Source organism: Oncorhynchus clarkii, chromosome 15 (assembly GCF_045791955.1).
Source record: "Oncorhynchus clarkii lewisi isolate Uvic-CL-2024 chromosome 15, UVic_Ocla_1.0, whole genome shotgun sequence".
Taxonomy (NCBI): Eukaryota; Metazoa; Chordata; class Actinopteri; order Salmoniformes; family Salmonidae; genus Oncorhynchus; species Oncorhynchus clarkii.
The window spans coordinates 24,040,867-24,059,565 of NC_092161.1; the positions used below are offsets into that span (position 1 = coordinate 24,040,867).

Sequence of the window (18,699 nt, forward strand, 5' to 3'; positions counted from 1 at the left end):
CAATAACCCTATCCACTGATATCACCACTGAGTTCCTGCAGGGAATTCTCTGAAGGATGTTGAAGACAAGATTGCTGTTACATCCTCTAACTTGCCCAGTGGCTCCGATCCATCTCCTGTGTGAATTTCCCCTCCAGGTGGTCTAACTAATCTGGCCTAACACATGGCAGTTTTACACCGGAGACATCCTCACACTCTTTGACTGTGTCACACTAGTTAGTTACTGTGGCCACTTCAGTGGCCCCCAAGGCCCTCCCGAGGGGCCCCTAGTGAAAGCTGTAAATGTGTGATGTTGACAAAAAGCACTGAGAGACAATTATTATAGTACAAGATTTGCAGCAAAGTATTTGAAAGGGATGTCCCTTCGTTAGTGCTGGTCCTTGTCATAATGATTTATAACACGTTTTTGTTCTTAAAGCATGCAGATAAAGGAGATTACTCCGGAGATTCTCAATGCCATATTTGTGTTTCAGGTAGCTAGTATCATCAAAGGATTAAAGTGAAGAATTACACACAACAAAAATGAGAACTTGTAAAGCAAAACGGGGACCTGTATTATTAAACATATTTAACAAAGGAATTAGTTAAAATTATTAAATTAAAATCATCAATTAACTAGCACAGAAGAACCTTGTGTTGGTTCAGCTGCTGTCAGTGACAATGGACTCGATACGGCAGATGGGATGCATACAGATGGCTCTGTTCAAATTACTACTAACTTTCTAACACCCATTGGGACCACGCTAGCCATGAGGATAAGTATCTAATAGAACTCGGTGCTGATAGCCATTTTGTAATGTGTGCCTCTGTTTTTATTCATCTTCTAGAAGCCATTTTGCTATGACGACCTGCAATGGCCTCCCATCATTGTCTGATTGTTCCAATAATTATAATACTCAGCCAGACCCTTCAAATTGCATGTGGCGTTTGTTATTTCCCAGGAGCCTTTGCATCCTTATTGTCTCACGTGTTCTGTATGTTTTTTCTCACCCATCTCTTCATCACCCTTTCCTTCAAATGAATTGACTCCAACTAAAGTCACTAATGGTCCAATAATTGAGCCATTCCAAATGAGAAATCAGTAATGTTATTGACACACTGTAATAAGGGTGAAGTAGCAGGGAAAAAGACAAATGGATGGTAAGCAGGACCTAATCTACTGTACTACCTGTTCCCCACCACCCACATCTTGATCATGTGATCCCGCAAACCTTCCATCCATTAAAGTGGTGTGTCGGTCTCTTAATGAGACCGGGGTCGATGGGAGCCTCTGCATTGTATTGACTCTGAATGTTATTATCTTGGCCAGACAGGGCACAAGGCTCTCGGGGCAGTAGTTGCGAGGGCCGGTGAAGGAGATAGTAGCCTAAGGTCCAGAGGCTTGAGCACAGCTATGGATTTTATGCTTCCTTCTGAAACAGGAAATATGTGCTCTCATTAAACATTGCAATGGTCTAAACTCATTCTCTCAGTATCATGCCAATTTCAGAATTATACATATTACAATTCTTGGAATACAAAGACCTGCTATACCTTGATCCAAGACAGACGTTCTGTACATCTGTGACCTTCACACTTCAACTTTCAGACTCATGTTTTATTGAGACAGGTTAGAAGTAGAGACACGGGGATTAAACCCTGGTCTCCAGTAGGGAGGCATATGTGGTTGCAGCGGGTGTGTTACCACAAGACCACAGGCTTTGGACCACACTTCCTCTTTAACAGAGAAGAAAAGAGAGACTTATCTTATCCCGTTGAGAGAGGCTGTGGCACACAATGTCAATCAATGGTTTTAGGCTTTTCAACAACCTGGGAAGACACAACTGTTACCTTGAAGGGAAATCCCATTTGCGTTTGCTTATAGCTACCCTTAATCCCACACCAAATAGAATTACCGGCGAACAGGATTGTAAAGATTTACTCCATAAATTGATTTGATAGCAAACAGTGGACCTGTGGATTAAGCAGATAGCGATAGATCCAGACTTGAGGAGATGAATCCCCTCTTCAACATCAGAGTAGCGGGACAGACCACCATCTTAGCCCAGTCAAACAAGGCAAAGCAGAGAGCTCAGAGCACCATCAACCTCTGCACATGATAGTGTCATTGGGACTATAGCTCACAGAGCTAGAGAACGGACATTGTGATGCCACTTTGATATAGTCAATGTGCCCACCCATGAAGTGTGTTTCAATTGTTATGTTTTTGCCCTAAACTGGACGCTGTAGTCTATATGTGCATGTCTGTTCGACTTCAAATCATATTCCACATTCATTAATTTTCTCAGCTCTACTGTTTTCTATGGCATCTTTTATAGTTCCCCTTTATGACTCCTTAGCGTGTTTTTGTTGAACCTCATTCCCTGCGAGAGAAAACCACTGCTTGTCATTTCAAACAGATGCCATGAAAAGAATTGGATAATATGAGCTACAAAGCCGTGGTGTGCGTCGATAGCTCCTTCAGCCAACATCTAAGAGTGATGAACCAAATGGATCAAAGCCTTGGCAATGCGGGCATGATGGGTGACAACAAAGGAGCAGTAATAACTGTTTTAAAGCCATGTGGATATCCAAGAACGGGCTCTCTCTATGCATTGTGGTTTCACTGCGAGGAAGATGAGCATTTATCAAAGGAAACATTCCCCTGTTTGATGTCAGTGATGACACACTGCCAAACTCCTCTAAAATGTACCAGCCATCTGAATAGAGGGAGCATAAGAAGATGCAGACACAAAGTAACTGATCATTATCCACAAGGAGAAGCTGTCATAGGTAGCTGTCCAATGTAGCAATGCATTACAAATGCCAGTCGTGTAGGGTCTCAGAAAGTACACTGTTCAGGCTTACTGTATATAATGAGTCAATTTGAAAGAACGTGCAGTGAAGCTTTATGCTGACTCTGAGGGTCCTACAATCATAAATGACCATACATGCACTTAACTGTGGTCATATGGCCTTATACATACTCCAGATTACATTTCCAAGTCACTTAAATTAGCCCTGGGTTCCTGGAAAATGTACATGTTGACTTAATGTTAAATGCACTTGGTAAAGAAGGCTGAGATGATACAGACCAGTATTATTTTCCCACTGCATCTTATGTAAATCTGTTGTCAAAGGTTATTACAGTAAGTCTTACAGGATAATATAGGGATTTAAAAAGTGGATAAAAACACCAAATCAGTTCCAAGTCAAATACAGGTAGACAGAATCACAGATAATACATTTCATGTAGGCTATGGGAACTATGCTATTCTTGATAATGTTAAGCCAATCATGTTAGAATTCACGGCGTTGTCTGTGCCTAATGGGCTTCGGCGAAACTGCGCAACTATGCAGGCATGTGATTGCAATGTGAAGGGGCATGGCGTCATATTGTAAAGAAAGTCCTCAACATTTAAACAGGTATTTGAAGCAAGTGAAATCCATACGTACTTCTTCGTCATCATCCTCCTCCTCGCTGTTGCTCGGTTCTTCTGGCGCTCTAATGAACCACCACTGAATCTCCAAGTAAACTGATGCGGTTCCACTCTGGAAGGCGCACGCCATTTCAATGTTTTGACCTTCTTTAACTGTTAGATTGGAGGGGATATCCGTAAACTTTCCTGAAAGAGAGTGAAACAGTCAGTATAATTACTGTGCGTCCATGGTCGTAGGGCTATTGAAATGGAGGCCTTTCCCTCCGCAACTATAGCCTATTTCTAACAAACGTATGATATAAAAACGTAAAAAATGGTGATAGTGTATGGCATGCGTGTGTCTTATTCTTTCAACAAATGGCAGTATAATTAAATTGTAGGTGATCGTAATAGTGAACGAAATCCTCGGAAATGGCGGGGCTCCACTATGCTCTAAAATGTCACTGCGATAGGTATCACATCATTATAATAAAGGGATGCCTCCTAACATATAAATAGCATTCTCAAACATTGACATATGAAATAAATAAGTGACTAAACATGAACAGATATTTGCCAGATTCACTCTCCAATAACTATAATCCAAATTAATGCGCAGTGTAATGAAAATAAGACCAGTAACGTTATATAATATAGCCTATAGTGTATATATGTTGAATATATATTTAAGTGTTGACAAATGTTACACTGGTTTAATCCATGAAAACACTCTGAACATCACAATAACTCTCACTGTAGCCTACATTTTCCCCTGCAAGACTCACTGCGCTTAAAAAGTATTTGCAAGGGATACAGACTATCTTTACCGAGACAGTGGCAGACGTGCAAATGTATCATATTTCGTTTGATGAGATTCAAAGGTAGACAGAAACCACTGAGGGACAGATCAAGAATCTCACTGGTATGTCAACAGAGTAACTGTCAATTGTGCTCTCTGCTTTCCAACCCTGTTTCTGCATATCCGTTACTTTAAATGCATGTCGCGCTCTGTGACTCTACAAAGTTATACAAAGACATTAACTACAATAAATACTAAATCATACCTAGATGCCATTTTATAAGCAATCAACAGTTGAGTTTTGTTCATTTGGGCAACGTTAGGTGAATGCTAGGTAAGCTACTTTTTCTGCATTTATTTTATAGCCAAGCATAATGGATGTTGCATTCGTTACTTGTTTCAATCGTAATAACCATTATTTCATGTCTGCACTCTGCAGCTTTAATGCTTAAGTTATACGCACTCAAATGTGACCTATAGGTTGTTTTTACCTAGAACAAGCCCGGATAGGTAAGCATTTATATACTTGTTTTATGACGATATGTTTCAATTTACCTTCAAAGGAGAATCCAAATTGGATACATAAACTGGACAGGAAAACAAATCCAATAGAGTCATGAGAGGTCCACATCATTCCAAAGGGATAATGTCACATCAGCCGAGGAAAAAACGATCTTCCAAAACTGCTCAGCAAATTAAACTGTTGCCATGCGGATATGCTTGGATACAAAATGCCGAATATGTAACATGCTGGAACTATAGCAAGGCTTCTGAAGTTCTTTATGTGCGCTGCCACGGGCTTTGCGGATAGAGACTGACGACTGCGCGCTCTGCACAAGGTGTTGTGAAGTATGTCAAAGAATAGCCTCTGTTCTCAGCTCTCGGTACGTGGCTGTTGATGCAACGTCAGTGTCCAGCTCCCCTATTGCGTGCTGATTGCGTGCCTGGTGCTCTAGCGACAAGTAGAGCTGGACTCAACGGATATGTTCGTAAGTCTACACACCTCTTTACACCTCTATAAACCCCGTTGTTCACATTCCTTTCAAATGTAAATAAACGTAAAGATATTAAACATTATAGATTGAAAATTATTATCAAGTACAGCAGCAGGAGTGGCGACTTTTAAACCCAGTAATAATTTTAGCATTTAAGCCCAGATTTGTGTGAGGAGAACAAAATAGCTCCACACTTTTCTCAGCAACCAAAAAATGCCAAATCATTGAAGAGACTGAGAGAGCTGTCACTCAAAGCAACATCATAACAGTATCTGATTCTGAAGTGGTATGCGGCATGAAGCATTTACGTATGGAGTGTGGGTGTGTCCATCTCACGTTTAATAGCTACTGTTTGCAGTCAGAGGAGACTCAAGCAGGCACAGAACAGACCCACTGGTACAGAGGCTATAAAACAATATTGTTGCCATTGAGGGGAGACAGCTCACACAGGGCTTGGACCAGAAACTCTGCAAGCATCAGTCAAGCATACAAGACCCGGACCTCTTGCCAGAGGCTGTAGTTCTCTTACATCCCAGGATGTGTTTCTGGCCAGCGCGAAACCTCAGCGCAGACAAGTGTACACTTGCAATGCAGACTTGAGAGATAATCCCATTGCTGTCACCAGTGTAGTGAAAGAGGGGGAAAAGTTGGAGTGGAGCTTTCCTTGTCACCACCAGGTCACTGGTTGAAGTCCTGCTCAGCCCATTCTGGCTTTATTGCAACAATAAACTGCAGTATTTATATGAAATCAGACTTAGGGCTCTATTCAAACCATATCGTGGAAGTTCTGCCTGACAGTGTGATTTAATTTAAAAGGCAACGTTCCCGCATTAGCAGAGACTGCATTCATGTTAGACACTGCATATGTCGGCTCAATTTCAAATGACCTTTACATTTCTATCACACAATCTATTATGCTTCAACGATACAGATTGAATAGAAACCTAGATCCAGTTATATACTCTATGGTTGCTGTTGTTGATGATCAGCACTCTCTCTAGCAATAGTCAGTGGGGGGCAGGCAACGCTACACAAAGGGGCTCATCCAGCTCTGGCTCCTTGCCAGTATCCATTTTCTCAACCTGAGCATTCTTCACGAGCTCCTTTGAGAGTGCATCCAGAAATAATTAAACACTTTTCTAAGGTGATGATGTTAGCAATAATTAATTACATTCACATCCAACCACGTTTGTTAGTGTGCATTCGACAATAATACCTTCTCTCTCTGTCGCTCTCTCTATCTAGCTCTCTCTTCCCAGAAGTCATCATGTTAATGACAGCTGGTCATGCAGAACATGCTGATAGCATGTAGAGGCCTACAAGGCCTTGAGCGCCATACACTGGTAATGCTGGTGGGAGTCAATGACAAAGGGTTGGCTAGGTCACCATCATTATCAAGGGAAACAGACAGTCTGCCCTGAGCACTGTGTCTGCACACAAAGGACACCTCTATCCACCATGAAATATTAATAGGCTCCTTAGACATGGTTTGTCATACTGAAATAGCATGTTCCTACCCAGCAAACCGGGAACATTTCCAGAACATTAGCTAAGATTCCCATGAAGTTCTAGTTAGGTTTTTAATCTAACATTAGGATAATAACAACCCCAAAACATTAAAATGTTTTTTGATAAGAAAACACTAAAACATATGGAATGTTATCCTAACATTCACAATAATTTGGTGCACAGCATCTGCAACAACCACCACAGAACATTCCCCAAAAGTTCACATTAGGTTTATAGCTAATGTAATAACACAATGTACAACTAAATGTTTTCCCAAGCAAACCAAACTTGGTTCTGTGAAAGTTCCCATAACATTCCTTAGGTTGTGGCAAATGTACTCAAAATACAAAAACTCTAAAGAGAATACCTAGTCAGTTGCACAACTTAATGCATTCTACCAAAATGTGTCTTCTACATTTAACCCAACAACTCTGAATCAGAGGGGTGCAGGGGGCTGCCTTAATCAACAGCACCCGGGGAGCAGTTGTTGGGGGTTACATGCCTTGCTCAAGGTGAGAACAGCAGATTTTTCAACCTTTCCGACTCAGGGATTTGACCCAGCTGCTGTTTGGTTACTGGCACAACACTCTTAACCACTAGGCTACAGTTGAAGTCAGAAGTCTACATACATATAGTTTGGAGTAATTAAAACTTGTTTAACAACCACAAATTTCTTGTTAACAAACTATAGTTTTGGCAAGTTGGTTAGGACATCTACTGTGCATGACACAAGTCATTTTTTCAACAATTGTTTACAGACAGATTATTTCACTTATAATTCACTGCATCACAATTCCAGTGGGTCAGAAGTTTACATACACTAAGTTAACTGTGCCTTTAAACAGCTTGGAAAATTCCAGAAAATGATGTCATGGCTTTAGAAGCTTCTGATAGGCTAATTGACATAATTTGAGCCAATTGGAGGTGTACCTGTGGATGTATTTCAAGGCCTACCTTCAACCTCAGTGCCTCTTTGCTTGACATCATGGGAAAATCAAAAGAAATCAGCCAAGACCTCAGAAAAAACATTGTAGATCTCCACAAGTCTGGTTCAGCCTTGGGAGCAATTTCCAAACGCCTGAAGGTACCACGTTCATCTGTACAAACAATAGTATGCAAGTATAATGGGACCACGCAGTCAACATACCGCTCAGGAAGGAGACATTCTGTCTCCTAGAGATGAACGTACTTTGGTGCGAAAAGTGCAAATCAATCCCAGAATGACAGCAATGGACCTTGTGAAGATGCTGGAGGAAGCAAGTACAAAAGTATTTATATCCACATTAAAACGAGTTCTATATCGACATAACCTGAAAGTCTGCTCAGCAAGGAAGAAGCCACTGCTCCAAAACCGCCATAAAAAAAGCCAGACTACGGTTTGCAACTGCACATGGGGACAAAGATCGTACTTTTTGGAGAAATGTCCTCTGGTCTGATGAAACAAAAATAGAACTGTTTGGCCATAATGACTATCGTTATGTTTGGAGGAAAAAGGGGGATGATTGCAAGCCAAAGAACACCATCCCAACCATGAAGCACAGGGGTGGCAGCATCATGTTGAGTGGGTGCTTTGCTGCAGGAGGGACTGGTGCACTTCACAAAATAGATGGTATCATGAGGAAGAACAATTATGTGGATATATTGAAGCAACATCTCAAGACATCAGTCAGGAAGTTAAAGCTTGGTTGCAAATGGGTCTTCCAAATGGACAAAGTTGTGGCAAAATGTCTTAAGGACAACAAAGTCAAGGTATTAGAGTGGCCATCACAAAGCCCTGACCTCAATCCCATAGAAAATTTGTGGGCAAAACTGAAAAGTGTGTGCGAGCAAGAAGGCCTACAAACCTGACTCAATTCCACCAGCTCTGTCAGGAGGAATGTGCCAAAGTTCACCCAACTTATTGTGGGAGGCTTGTGGAAGGCTACCAAAAACATTTGACCCAAGTTAAACTATTTAAAGACAATGCTACCAAATGCTAATTGAGTGTATGTAAACTTCTGACCCACTGGGAATGTGATGAACATTCCCTCCATTATTATTCTGACAATTCACGTTATTAAAATAAAGTGGTGATCCTAACTGATCTAAAACAGGGCATTTTTACTAGGATTAAATGAAGTTTAAATGTATTTGGCTAAGGTGTATGTAAACGTCCGACTTCAACTGTACCTGTCGCCAGTCGTACATGAGATTTCAAGTACATTCCCAGAATGCATTTAGTCTGTAATGTAAAGGTTCCCATAATGTTTCATTAGGCTGTGGGAACAGTCTGGTTGGAACATTACAAAAGATATCGTATGCACTCAAAACAAAAAAAACTGTCCAGTTGTGTGAAGGATTCTACAATGTTTCTTTTAGGATGCAAAAAACATTCACCTGATGTTAGAGGAATGTTCCCAGGGCCTCCCGAGTGGCTCGGCGGTCTTTGCAGTGCTAGAGGCATCACTACAGATCCAAAGAGGAGGCGCACAATTGGCCCAGCGATGTCCTTGTCCTATTGCGATTTAGTGACTTCTTGTGGTGGGCCGGGCACATGCATACTGACTTTGGTCGCAGCTGTACAGTGTTTTCTCCGACATATTGGTGTGGCTGGCTTCTGCGTTAAGTGAGCAGTGTGTCAAGAAGCAGTGTGGCTTGGTGGGTCGTGTTTTGGAAGACGTATGGCTATCGATCTTCGCCTCTCCTGAGTCCGTACAGGAGTTGCAGTGATGGGGCAAGGCTGTAGCTACCATTTGGGGAGAGAAAAAAATATAATGTTCCCAGAACACTTTTTGTCTGTTCTTTAAAGGATCCCAGAATGTTTCTTTAGGTTGTGGGAACAGTCTGGTGGGAACATTAGGGTACATCACAAAAGATACTGTATGTCTCCAAAACACAAAACTGTCCAGTTGATGAATGATGAACATTTTTAAAGTCATGTCCCCCTCATCCTTAACTTTTCCTACATGTGTCAATATAACACACTATTGTTAGAATCTTAATATCACAAACAGAACTGGAGTTATAACCAGTTTTAGGAGGTGCCATGACTCTCCTGTGAGGATCCAAAGATCAGGTTACAATGGATCAACGTCCACCAGACCCCTCTCACTCAGGGAGGGGAGTAGGGATTGATGTGGGATTTTATGACACCTCACGCCAATCGTAAATTGTATGCAGCAGGGAACTCTTTTTGGTATTCAGGAGTGGTGATTGGGATGTACCTTTGTTACAGAGACATTTTGCAGCCCAAAAACTCTGACGTCCAAAAGTGAACACTGGGACAATATTTCTAAATATCCGGATGTGGAGAATGATGTCAGATGGTCTATGGAACATGAATGTCTATTTTGTGATGTCATTAAAAATGGTATAAAAATGTTACAAATTATTGTAACTTGAAGAGCTTTCACATTGTGTATGTCAGCTTTACATCTTTTATGTTGTGTAGGAAATATCAAGGACGAAGATACGTTTTTGTTAATAAGATAGATTGTGGTTTTAGTTTTCTAACAAGATCATAGTTTTGATGATACTTTTTCCATTAAGTAGCCACACCCCAAATGAGGTCAGAGAGCTTGTCAGCGTTTTGGAACCGCCCTTTTCGACCAGAGTGCTTAAAAGGATATGGGTAAGAATGAACATATCATACCAGAAGACGTGAGACTGTGGTCCACACGTTGAAATTGTTAGAAACTCAGAAACTCTCAACCTCAACACTAGATAAGAAGATAACCTCAGCTACTAGATCAGGAAATGTGGAGCATTAGCTACACGCGGGAAATGGTTGAAACAACACAGGGTGAAGAAGGTAAACTCACGAGACTATAACCAAACATGAACATGCTGCAGCTGTCTGTGTAAAAGTGCTTCAAACTCTCACTATCCAAGTTCTGAACAAATCTCATTGGAGACCGGACAACTAAGAAGAAGGACATTGTGACCTCTGGTGGACAATCAGACCATGTAAAAGTGGGCCGCGGAAATGCCAACAAAACCCTCTTTCAAGAAGGTTTGGTTTCAACAGTGATAGATGACGAATGACAGCCTTCAACACATAAATACAGTCATTAATTCTTATTCCAAAACCTGGCGGTGGTTCGTGTGCAAGGTATAATGATTAATGTGAAGACAGTCCTAGAATGTATTCACAATAAATGTCCCTTTTTCTCTCTCTATTTCCCCACCCCCTTCTCCATCTCTGTGTAATAAGCCATCATATCTTGTCAGTCCACTAGGGACTTTCGTCTCATGTAAGTGTGTATGTGTATTCTGTGTTATTATCTAGTTAGTTAGTAAATAAATAAATAATTACATCAATTTGTGTAGTACTGAATAATCAGCAACGCTGGGGTTCTTGCGGATCCAGAAAGTTACGACTGTTCAGAATGAGACTGATATGAGGTCATGATTAACAAGTGACTGTTATCGATATATAACATATATATTCTAGAGTTTAATTCGGGAGATGGTAACTCGTTAAACAACTTCTACCGTGGTGCCCCAAATTCCTAATGAGTTAATTGTTACATGGTTAATTTAATCGGGTAACAATTAAACATAGTTAGTGGATTAAATAAATAAAAGTCATCAGATTAATGTAAGACATGACAGAGGGCATGTCATTTCTTTAATGGTTTTCCCCGGCCTACTCCACTCCTTCTCCCGAGCTCCTACTCCCGATAGCTAAATGTGCCGTGCCCAGTTGATAATCACCCCGATAATTGCCTCGAAACTAAACCTAAACTATACTGAAACTAATTTCACACATATAACAGATTAAATAAATTAAGTATAGTATGATAGGGAGGAAAGGGGAAGAATGGGTGACTTGATGAGCGAGGGGAAACAAAAGATGCATAATTCTGTGATCCCCAATTGTGAATGAAGAACAGCACGGGGCATTCTATTCTATTTATCTATTCTAATTATGATCTCAAAACGGTGTACCCTATATCAGTCCACCGAATCCAAGCAGCATTATTAGTCTACTCTAGGACCTCTTGGAGTAGGCTACACAGTGAGAGTGTGCGTAATTTACAATGGCAAGACAAATGGATCATGCTACAAGATCGGAATAAAAATGACTCAGATGGCAGGGAAGAAATGGATCATGACATCGCTGATGATTATTATTCTGATTCATGCTGAACAGCTTTCCATGTCTGGGAAAGGATCCATATCGGGCAGCAATTGAACGAGTGTCTGATGAGTGTCTGATAATGTTTTCGGATCAGATGGAATGGCTGTATTAGGTGGAACGCGCAGATGGCCTGTTGCTGTGTTCTACAACATGCTTGACTTGGCTTCTATCAATGCACACCTGTTGTTGCACGAACAACATCATAAGCAGGAGAGACTTCACCATGAGTCTGGCACAGGCTACATGAGAGACATGCTGTATGAGGGCCAAGGTTGCTGCAAAAATTCCACACGAGCGATTGTGCTAGCCAAATTGAGCATAGATCCTAGGGAGGAGAAACTGCAAGGTGAGCAGATGCATTCGGAACAGAATCCATGCCATCCGTTTCAGGTGCAAGCGACTTGTTTGTATGAAGTGTTGCAAAACAAGTGAAAGGGACAGTGGTGACTGTTAGGACAAGGGATAACAGCTAAATGAGATCCAACTGTTGCGTATAGATGCACAACTTACTGTAAGCACAAGCGAGGTCACAAATAATGCGTCCAATAACTGACAGTAATATACTATTTTTGACTACTGTCATGTCGACACCTATGTTCATTATGCCATTATTGCTTTTGTGCTGATTTTCACTATTCACAAGCACATGTGGTGCTTATGCTGATGTTTGGGCTTCTGATATTTACATCATTGACCACGTGTCTTGCGGTTTGGGTATTTTGATTTGTAATAGCTTTTTGGTATTTTATGAAATACAGTATATCTGAAAGTACTGCTAGTAAATAAGCATATTTAGGAAAAGTCAGGGCATATGGGTTGAATGTTCTTATTTAAATAAAGTTATTGAAATGACAAAATGGTCAGGTTGACCGTCTTGGCTGTTCTAGTGTTAAAGCTTCCCAGAGCATTTAATTCAGTTATGGGTGTTGTCTGGGGTGTTGTAAGAATATTATTGTGATATTCACATAGGTTGCACAGAACATGCCTACAATATTGCAAAATGTTCCAGTTTCCAAATAAGTCAGTCATGACGTTCATAGCACATTTGTTTTAGATTTAACATCATTTTCCATTGATGTTCATGCAATATATGTCACGTTCTGACCTTCATTTCCTTTGTTTTGTATTTAGTATGGTCAGGGCGTGAGTTGGGTGGGCAGTCTGTTTTTCTATGTTTTGGGGTATTTCTATGTTTCGGCCTAGTATGGTTCTCAATCAGAGGCAGGTGTCATTAGTTGTCTCTGATTGAGAATCATACTTAGGTAGCCTGGGTTTCACTGTGTGTTTGTGGGTGATTGTTGCTGTCTCTGTGTTTTGCACCAGACAGGGCAGTTTTTGGTTTTCCACGTTTGTTGTTTTGTAGTGTTCGTGTTTATCCTTTTGTTATTAAACATGAATCAATATAATCACGCTGCTTTTTGGTCCGCCTCTACTTCACCACAAGAAGACCGTTACAATATAAATTAGACCTTGTCTTGGAGGTCCTCAGAACATTAACAACATTTCATTTCTACCTAATATTACCACAACATTTGTAGCTCCTTAAAACGTAAGAAAGGTTTTTGGAATACATCCCCATTATGTAATGGCAATTCGCATTTAAGGACTGTATTGTAGGCCCACTACAAGGTGATATAGACCGCTGCGCCACTGCGTCTCAGTGCTGGAGGCGTCACTACAGACATATTCGTTCGAATCCAGGCTGAATCACAACCGGCTGTGATTGGGAGTCCCATAGGGCTGCGCACAATTGGCCCAGCGTTGTCCGGGGTGGCCGGTGTAGGCCGTCATTGTAAATAAGAGTTTGATCTTAACTGACTTGCCTAGTTAAATAAAATAGATACACATGGCATTTCAATTTCTTTAATAGGACTTTGAACATGCAGCATTTAATCATACAAAAACAAATAATATTTTTTACACTTCATATGTTGACAACCTGCATATGTGTGTAACGGTGTTCGTCTATAGGAGGAGAAGAAGCGGACCAAAGCGCAGCGTGGTGGTTACTCATGTTCTTTAATTAATGGAAACTGAACGATACATGAAATAACTTAACTCTACAAAACAACAAACGGAACGTGAAAACCTATACAGCCTATCCTGTGACACCAAACACAGTGACAGGAACAATCACCCACAAACAAACAGTGAAACCCAGGCTACCTAAGTATGATTCTCAATCAGAGACAACTAATGACACCTGCCTCTGATTGAGAACCATACTAGGCCGAAAACATAGAACTGACCCAAAACATAGAAAAACAAACATAGACTACCCACCCAACTCACGCCCTGACCATACTAAATAAATGCAAAACAAAGGAAATAGAGGTCAGAACGTGACAGTACCCCCCCCCCAAAGGTGCGGACTCCGGCCGCAAAACCTTGACCTATAGGGGAGGGTCTGGGTGGGCGTCTGTCCGCGGTGGCGGCTCTGGCGCGGGACGCGGACCCCACTTCGCCATTGTCTTAGTCCGCCGTATTGTCCGCCTCCGTGGCTTACTCCCCATGCCCACCCCTCTCAATGACCCCACTGGACAGAGGGGCTGCTTGGGACAGAGGGGCAGCTCGGGACAGAGGTGAAGCAGCTGCTCGGGACAGAGGGGCGGCAGCTGCTCGGGACAGAGGGGCGGCAGCAGCTCGGGACAGAGGGGCGGCAGCTGCTCGGGACCGAGGGGCGGCAGCAGCTCGGGACAGAGGGGCGGCAGCAGCTCGGGACAGAGGGGCGGCAGCAGCTCGGGACAGAGGGGCGGCAGCAGCTTGGGACAGAGGGGCGGCAGCAGTTCGGGACAGAGGGGCAGCTGCTCGGGACGGAGGGGCAGCTGCTCCGGGCGGAGGGGCTCTAGCGGCCCCTGGCTGACTGGCGGCACTGGCGGCCCCTGGTTGACTGGCGGCACTGGCGGCCCCTGGCTGACTGGCGGCACTGGCGGCCCCTGGCTGACGGGCGGCACTGGCGGCCCCTGGCTGACGGGCGGCACTGGCGGCCCCTGGTTGACTGGCGGCACTGGCGGCCCCTGGCTGACTGGCGGCACTGGCGGCCCCTGGCTGACTGGCGGCACTGGCGGCCCCTGGCTGACGGGCGGCACTGGCGGCTCCTGGCTGACGGGCGGCATTGGCGGCTCCTGGCAGACGGGCGGCATTGGCGGCTCCTGGCAGACGGGCGGCACTGGCGGCGCTGGGCAGACGGGCGGCACTGGCGGCGCTGGGCAGACGGGCGGCACTGGCGGCGCTGGGCAGACGGGCGGCACTGGCGGCGCTGGGCAGACGGGCGGCACTGGCGGCGCTGGGCAGACGGGCGGCGCTGGCGGCGCTGGGCAGACGGGCGGCGCTGGCGGCGCTGGGCAGACGGGCGGCACTGGCGGCGCTGGGCAGACGGGCGGCACTGGCGGCGCTGGGCAGACGGGCGGCGCTGGCGGCGCTGGGCAGACGGGCGGCGCTGGCGGCGTTGGGCAGACGGGCGGCGCTGGCGGCGTTGGGCAGACGGGCGGCGCTGGCGGCGCTGGGCAGACGGGCGGCGCTGGCGGCGTTGGGCAGACGGGCGGCGCTGGCGGCGTTGGGCAGACGGGCGGCGCTGGGCAGACGGGAGGCTCCGGCAGAGGCGCCGGACAGGCGGGAGGCTCCGGCAGAGGCGCCGGACAGACGGGAGACTCCGGCAGCGCTGGAGAGGAGGAAGGCTCTGGTAGCGCCGGAGAGGCGGGAGACTCCGGCAGCGCTGGAGAGGAGGAAGGCTCTGGACGGATGGGCCGGAGAGACAGCCTGGTACGGGGAGCTGCCACCGGAGGGCTGGGGTGTGGAGGTGGTGACGGATAGACCGGGCCGTGCAGGCGCACTGGAGCTCTTGAGCACCGAGCCTGCCCAACCTTACCCGGTTGAATGGTCCCGGTCGCCCTGCCAGTGCGGCGAGGTGGAATAGCCCGCACTGGGCTATGCAGGCGAACCGGGGACACCGTGCGCAAGGCTGGTGCCATGTAAGCCGGCCCAAGGAGACGCACTGGAGACCAGATGCGTAGAGCCGGCTTCATGGCACTTGGCTCGATGCCCACTCTAGCCCGGCCGATACGCGGAGCTGGAATGTACCGCACCGGGCTGTGCACCCGCACTGGGGACACCGTGCGCTCCACAGCATAACACGGTGCCTGCCCGGTCTCTCTAGCCCCCCGGTAACCACAGGAAGTTGGCTCAGGTCTCCTACCTGGCGTAGCCATACTCCCTGTTAGCCCCCCCCCAATAAATTTTTGGGGCTGACTCCCGGGCTTCCATCCACGACGCCGCGCTGCCTCCTCATACCAGCGCCTCTCCGCTTTCGCCGCCTCCCGTTCTTCCTTGGGGCGGCGATACTCTCCTGGCTGAGCCCAAGGTCCTTTACCGTCTAGTTCGTCCTCCCATGTCCAATCCTCCTCGCGCTGCTCCTGCTGCTGCTTTCTCCTTTGCCCATTACCACACCGCTTGGTCCTGTTGTGGTGGGTGATTCTGTAACGGTGTTCGTCTATAGGAGGAGAAGAAGCGGACCAAAGCGCAGCGTGGTGGTTACTCATGTTCTTTAATTAATGGAAACTGAACGATACATGAAATAACTTAACTCTACAAAACAACAAACGGAACGTGAAAACCTATACAGCCTATCCTGTGACACCAAACACAGTGACAGGAACAATCACCCACAAACAAACAGTGAAACCCAGGCTACCTAAGTATGATTCTCAATCAGAGACAACTAATGACACCTGCCTCTGATTGAGAACCATACTAGGCCGAAAACATAGAACTGACCCAAAACATAGAAAAACAAACATAGACTACCCACCCAACTCACGCCCTGACCATACTAAATAAATGCAAAACAAAGGAAATAGAGGTCAGAACGTGACAATGTGGGGTTTGAACCAGCAATGTTTGGTTCCCAAGCCAGGTATTTTAACCTCACATTTTTTTAAACGCACCCAATATAATTCCCTCTTTGAGATGCTTCATATTCTGTCTTATTTTTCATGATCTGAAAAGCAAAAGTGATCCTAAATCAGCGCTCATAGTCTTGGATACCTTGTAACTATGGACCCAGAAGTATGCATCATATAAAGAGGATGGGTGAGGTGACGGTGAATAACTCAGTTACCAGTATTTCCCTGGGTTGGTTATGTCTAAGAAGGCTAAAAAGGAAGCATGGAATTCCTGATTGACAATATTGCCATGGCTATATACACAACTGGCCTCCCTGGTGGCGCAGAGGATAAAAGACCTGGCTTAAAAAACCTAATGAAGGATTCTGTAAACCTTTAAAGAACAGATGAAATGTGTTCTAGGAACGTTCATGCAACATCAGGTAAATGTTCTCTGCACCCTAAAAGAAATGTTGAATCATCCACACAACTGGACATCTTCTGTCTTTTGGGAACATATATTTTGTGATTGCCCCCACAATGTTCTCACCAGACAACCTAATGAAACATTCTGGTAACCTTTAAAGAATAGATTACATGTGTTCTAGGAATGTCCTTGCAACATCGGGCAATATGTTTTTTATACAAACATTCTATAACCATCACCACGACGGGACAGTTTTTGATTATGGGAACATGCAATGTGACCTAACAAATGTTCTGGCAACATACGAAGAACCAATTTGGGTTGCTAGGTAGTCTCAATTGAATATTTTTTTAAATTTTTTCCTAAGAGACGACATTAAGGAAAGATATAATCTGTTTTTCCTTATATATCATTACCTACGATGTTGTGTCAAGAGCAACGCCAAGAGGAAATAATTTTATTTGGAAAGAAATCCTCATTAGGGGGCACTGTAAAATTAGTATGAGTAAATAGAGGAAGAGTTCACTGGCATTCTGTATACGGCATGGCCGTATAGGATGCATTTCCAAATGCTAAGAGAGAACTGAAAGGCTAATGCTACCTCTGGCAAATACATTAGGGTATGTCAATAGAATACAACTAAAGACGGTGTTCCACTCTGTAGTTCAAAATTTCAGACATGAATAGAGAGACCCTGATGATCTTTCTTTCTCTGCATTGTTCAATGTGCTTTTTTCTGTGCCAACAGTTAGTGTTAGTACAGGAAAGTAGGCCTAACTACACTACCATCATCCCAATGGTAACATAACCTGTAAAACACAATGCATGCACATCATTCACAACACAAGAGAGTGCAAGAGGATCATTGGTTGTTTTGTATTATCCCTGAAGAGGTCCAGTTGTAAATTATGTGAAAGAGCAGCCCCTGGTATCATTAAAACATGATGTGATGAGTAAATGGGCGCCATAAAGTTAAGGGATGCCTTTATGCGTTGTTTTACTCACTTGTGGCTTGAGTGATGCAGTAATTAATGTCAAAATGGAAATGATTGCATAAATGGCTAATTAATGGTAATTACCTGATTTACAATAGGGATTAGCCCACCATGTTGTGGCTAGAGGAGAAAAATAGATTTGCACGCAGATAAATGCAGTGATGAAAACCCTAGGCGCGGGCCGTGTGATTAAAACTGAATTAAATAGACTTTTTGGAAAATAGAATGCCTGATAAGACATAATTAAATCAAATGTCTCCTCTTAAATCAACATAATTAGCTTAAATTAAGCTAACTTAGTATTGCTTGCTTTGTGACTGAGGGGGCGGCTATGTAGAGGCCATGACATTGTGACTCTTTATGTGAACAAGAATGGCCATTTCACCTGCGTCATTAACCCAGCTTACCGCAAGGACAGAGCTGCTATTTTGAGGCCGAGTGACTTGTATTTTGAGGTCCAGTGTTTTGCAAACAGTGTTCTCTGTAGTGATGGGGAAACTGATTAGAGGGATCACAATGGGTAATATTGTCACACTATCCACCAGCTTACAAAACTGAATAGACCTCCATGATG

The 18,699-nt window shown here is 44.2% G+C and overlaps 1 protein-coding gene across 1 annotated transcript in view; it reads right to left on the reverse strand.

The window, feature by feature from the left end:
• The window catches only part of LOC139366746 (V-set and transmembrane domain-containing protein 2A-like), a 30,478-nt gene extending 25,454 nt beyond the window's left edge, over nt 1-5,024 (reverse strand). Inside the window, exons 1-2 of the mRNA XM_071104444.1 lie at nt 4,753-5,024; nt 3,436-3,605 (exon numbers count right to left, since the gene is read on the reverse strand). Coding sequence (XP_070960545.1) covers nt 3,436-3,605; nt 4,753-4,831 — 249 coding nt within the window. The 5' untranslated portion in view covers nt 4,832-5,024. The remainder of the gene's footprint in view (nt 1-3,435; nt 3,606-4,752) is intronic.
• Nucleotides 5,025-18,699: the final 13,675 nt, after the last annotated feature.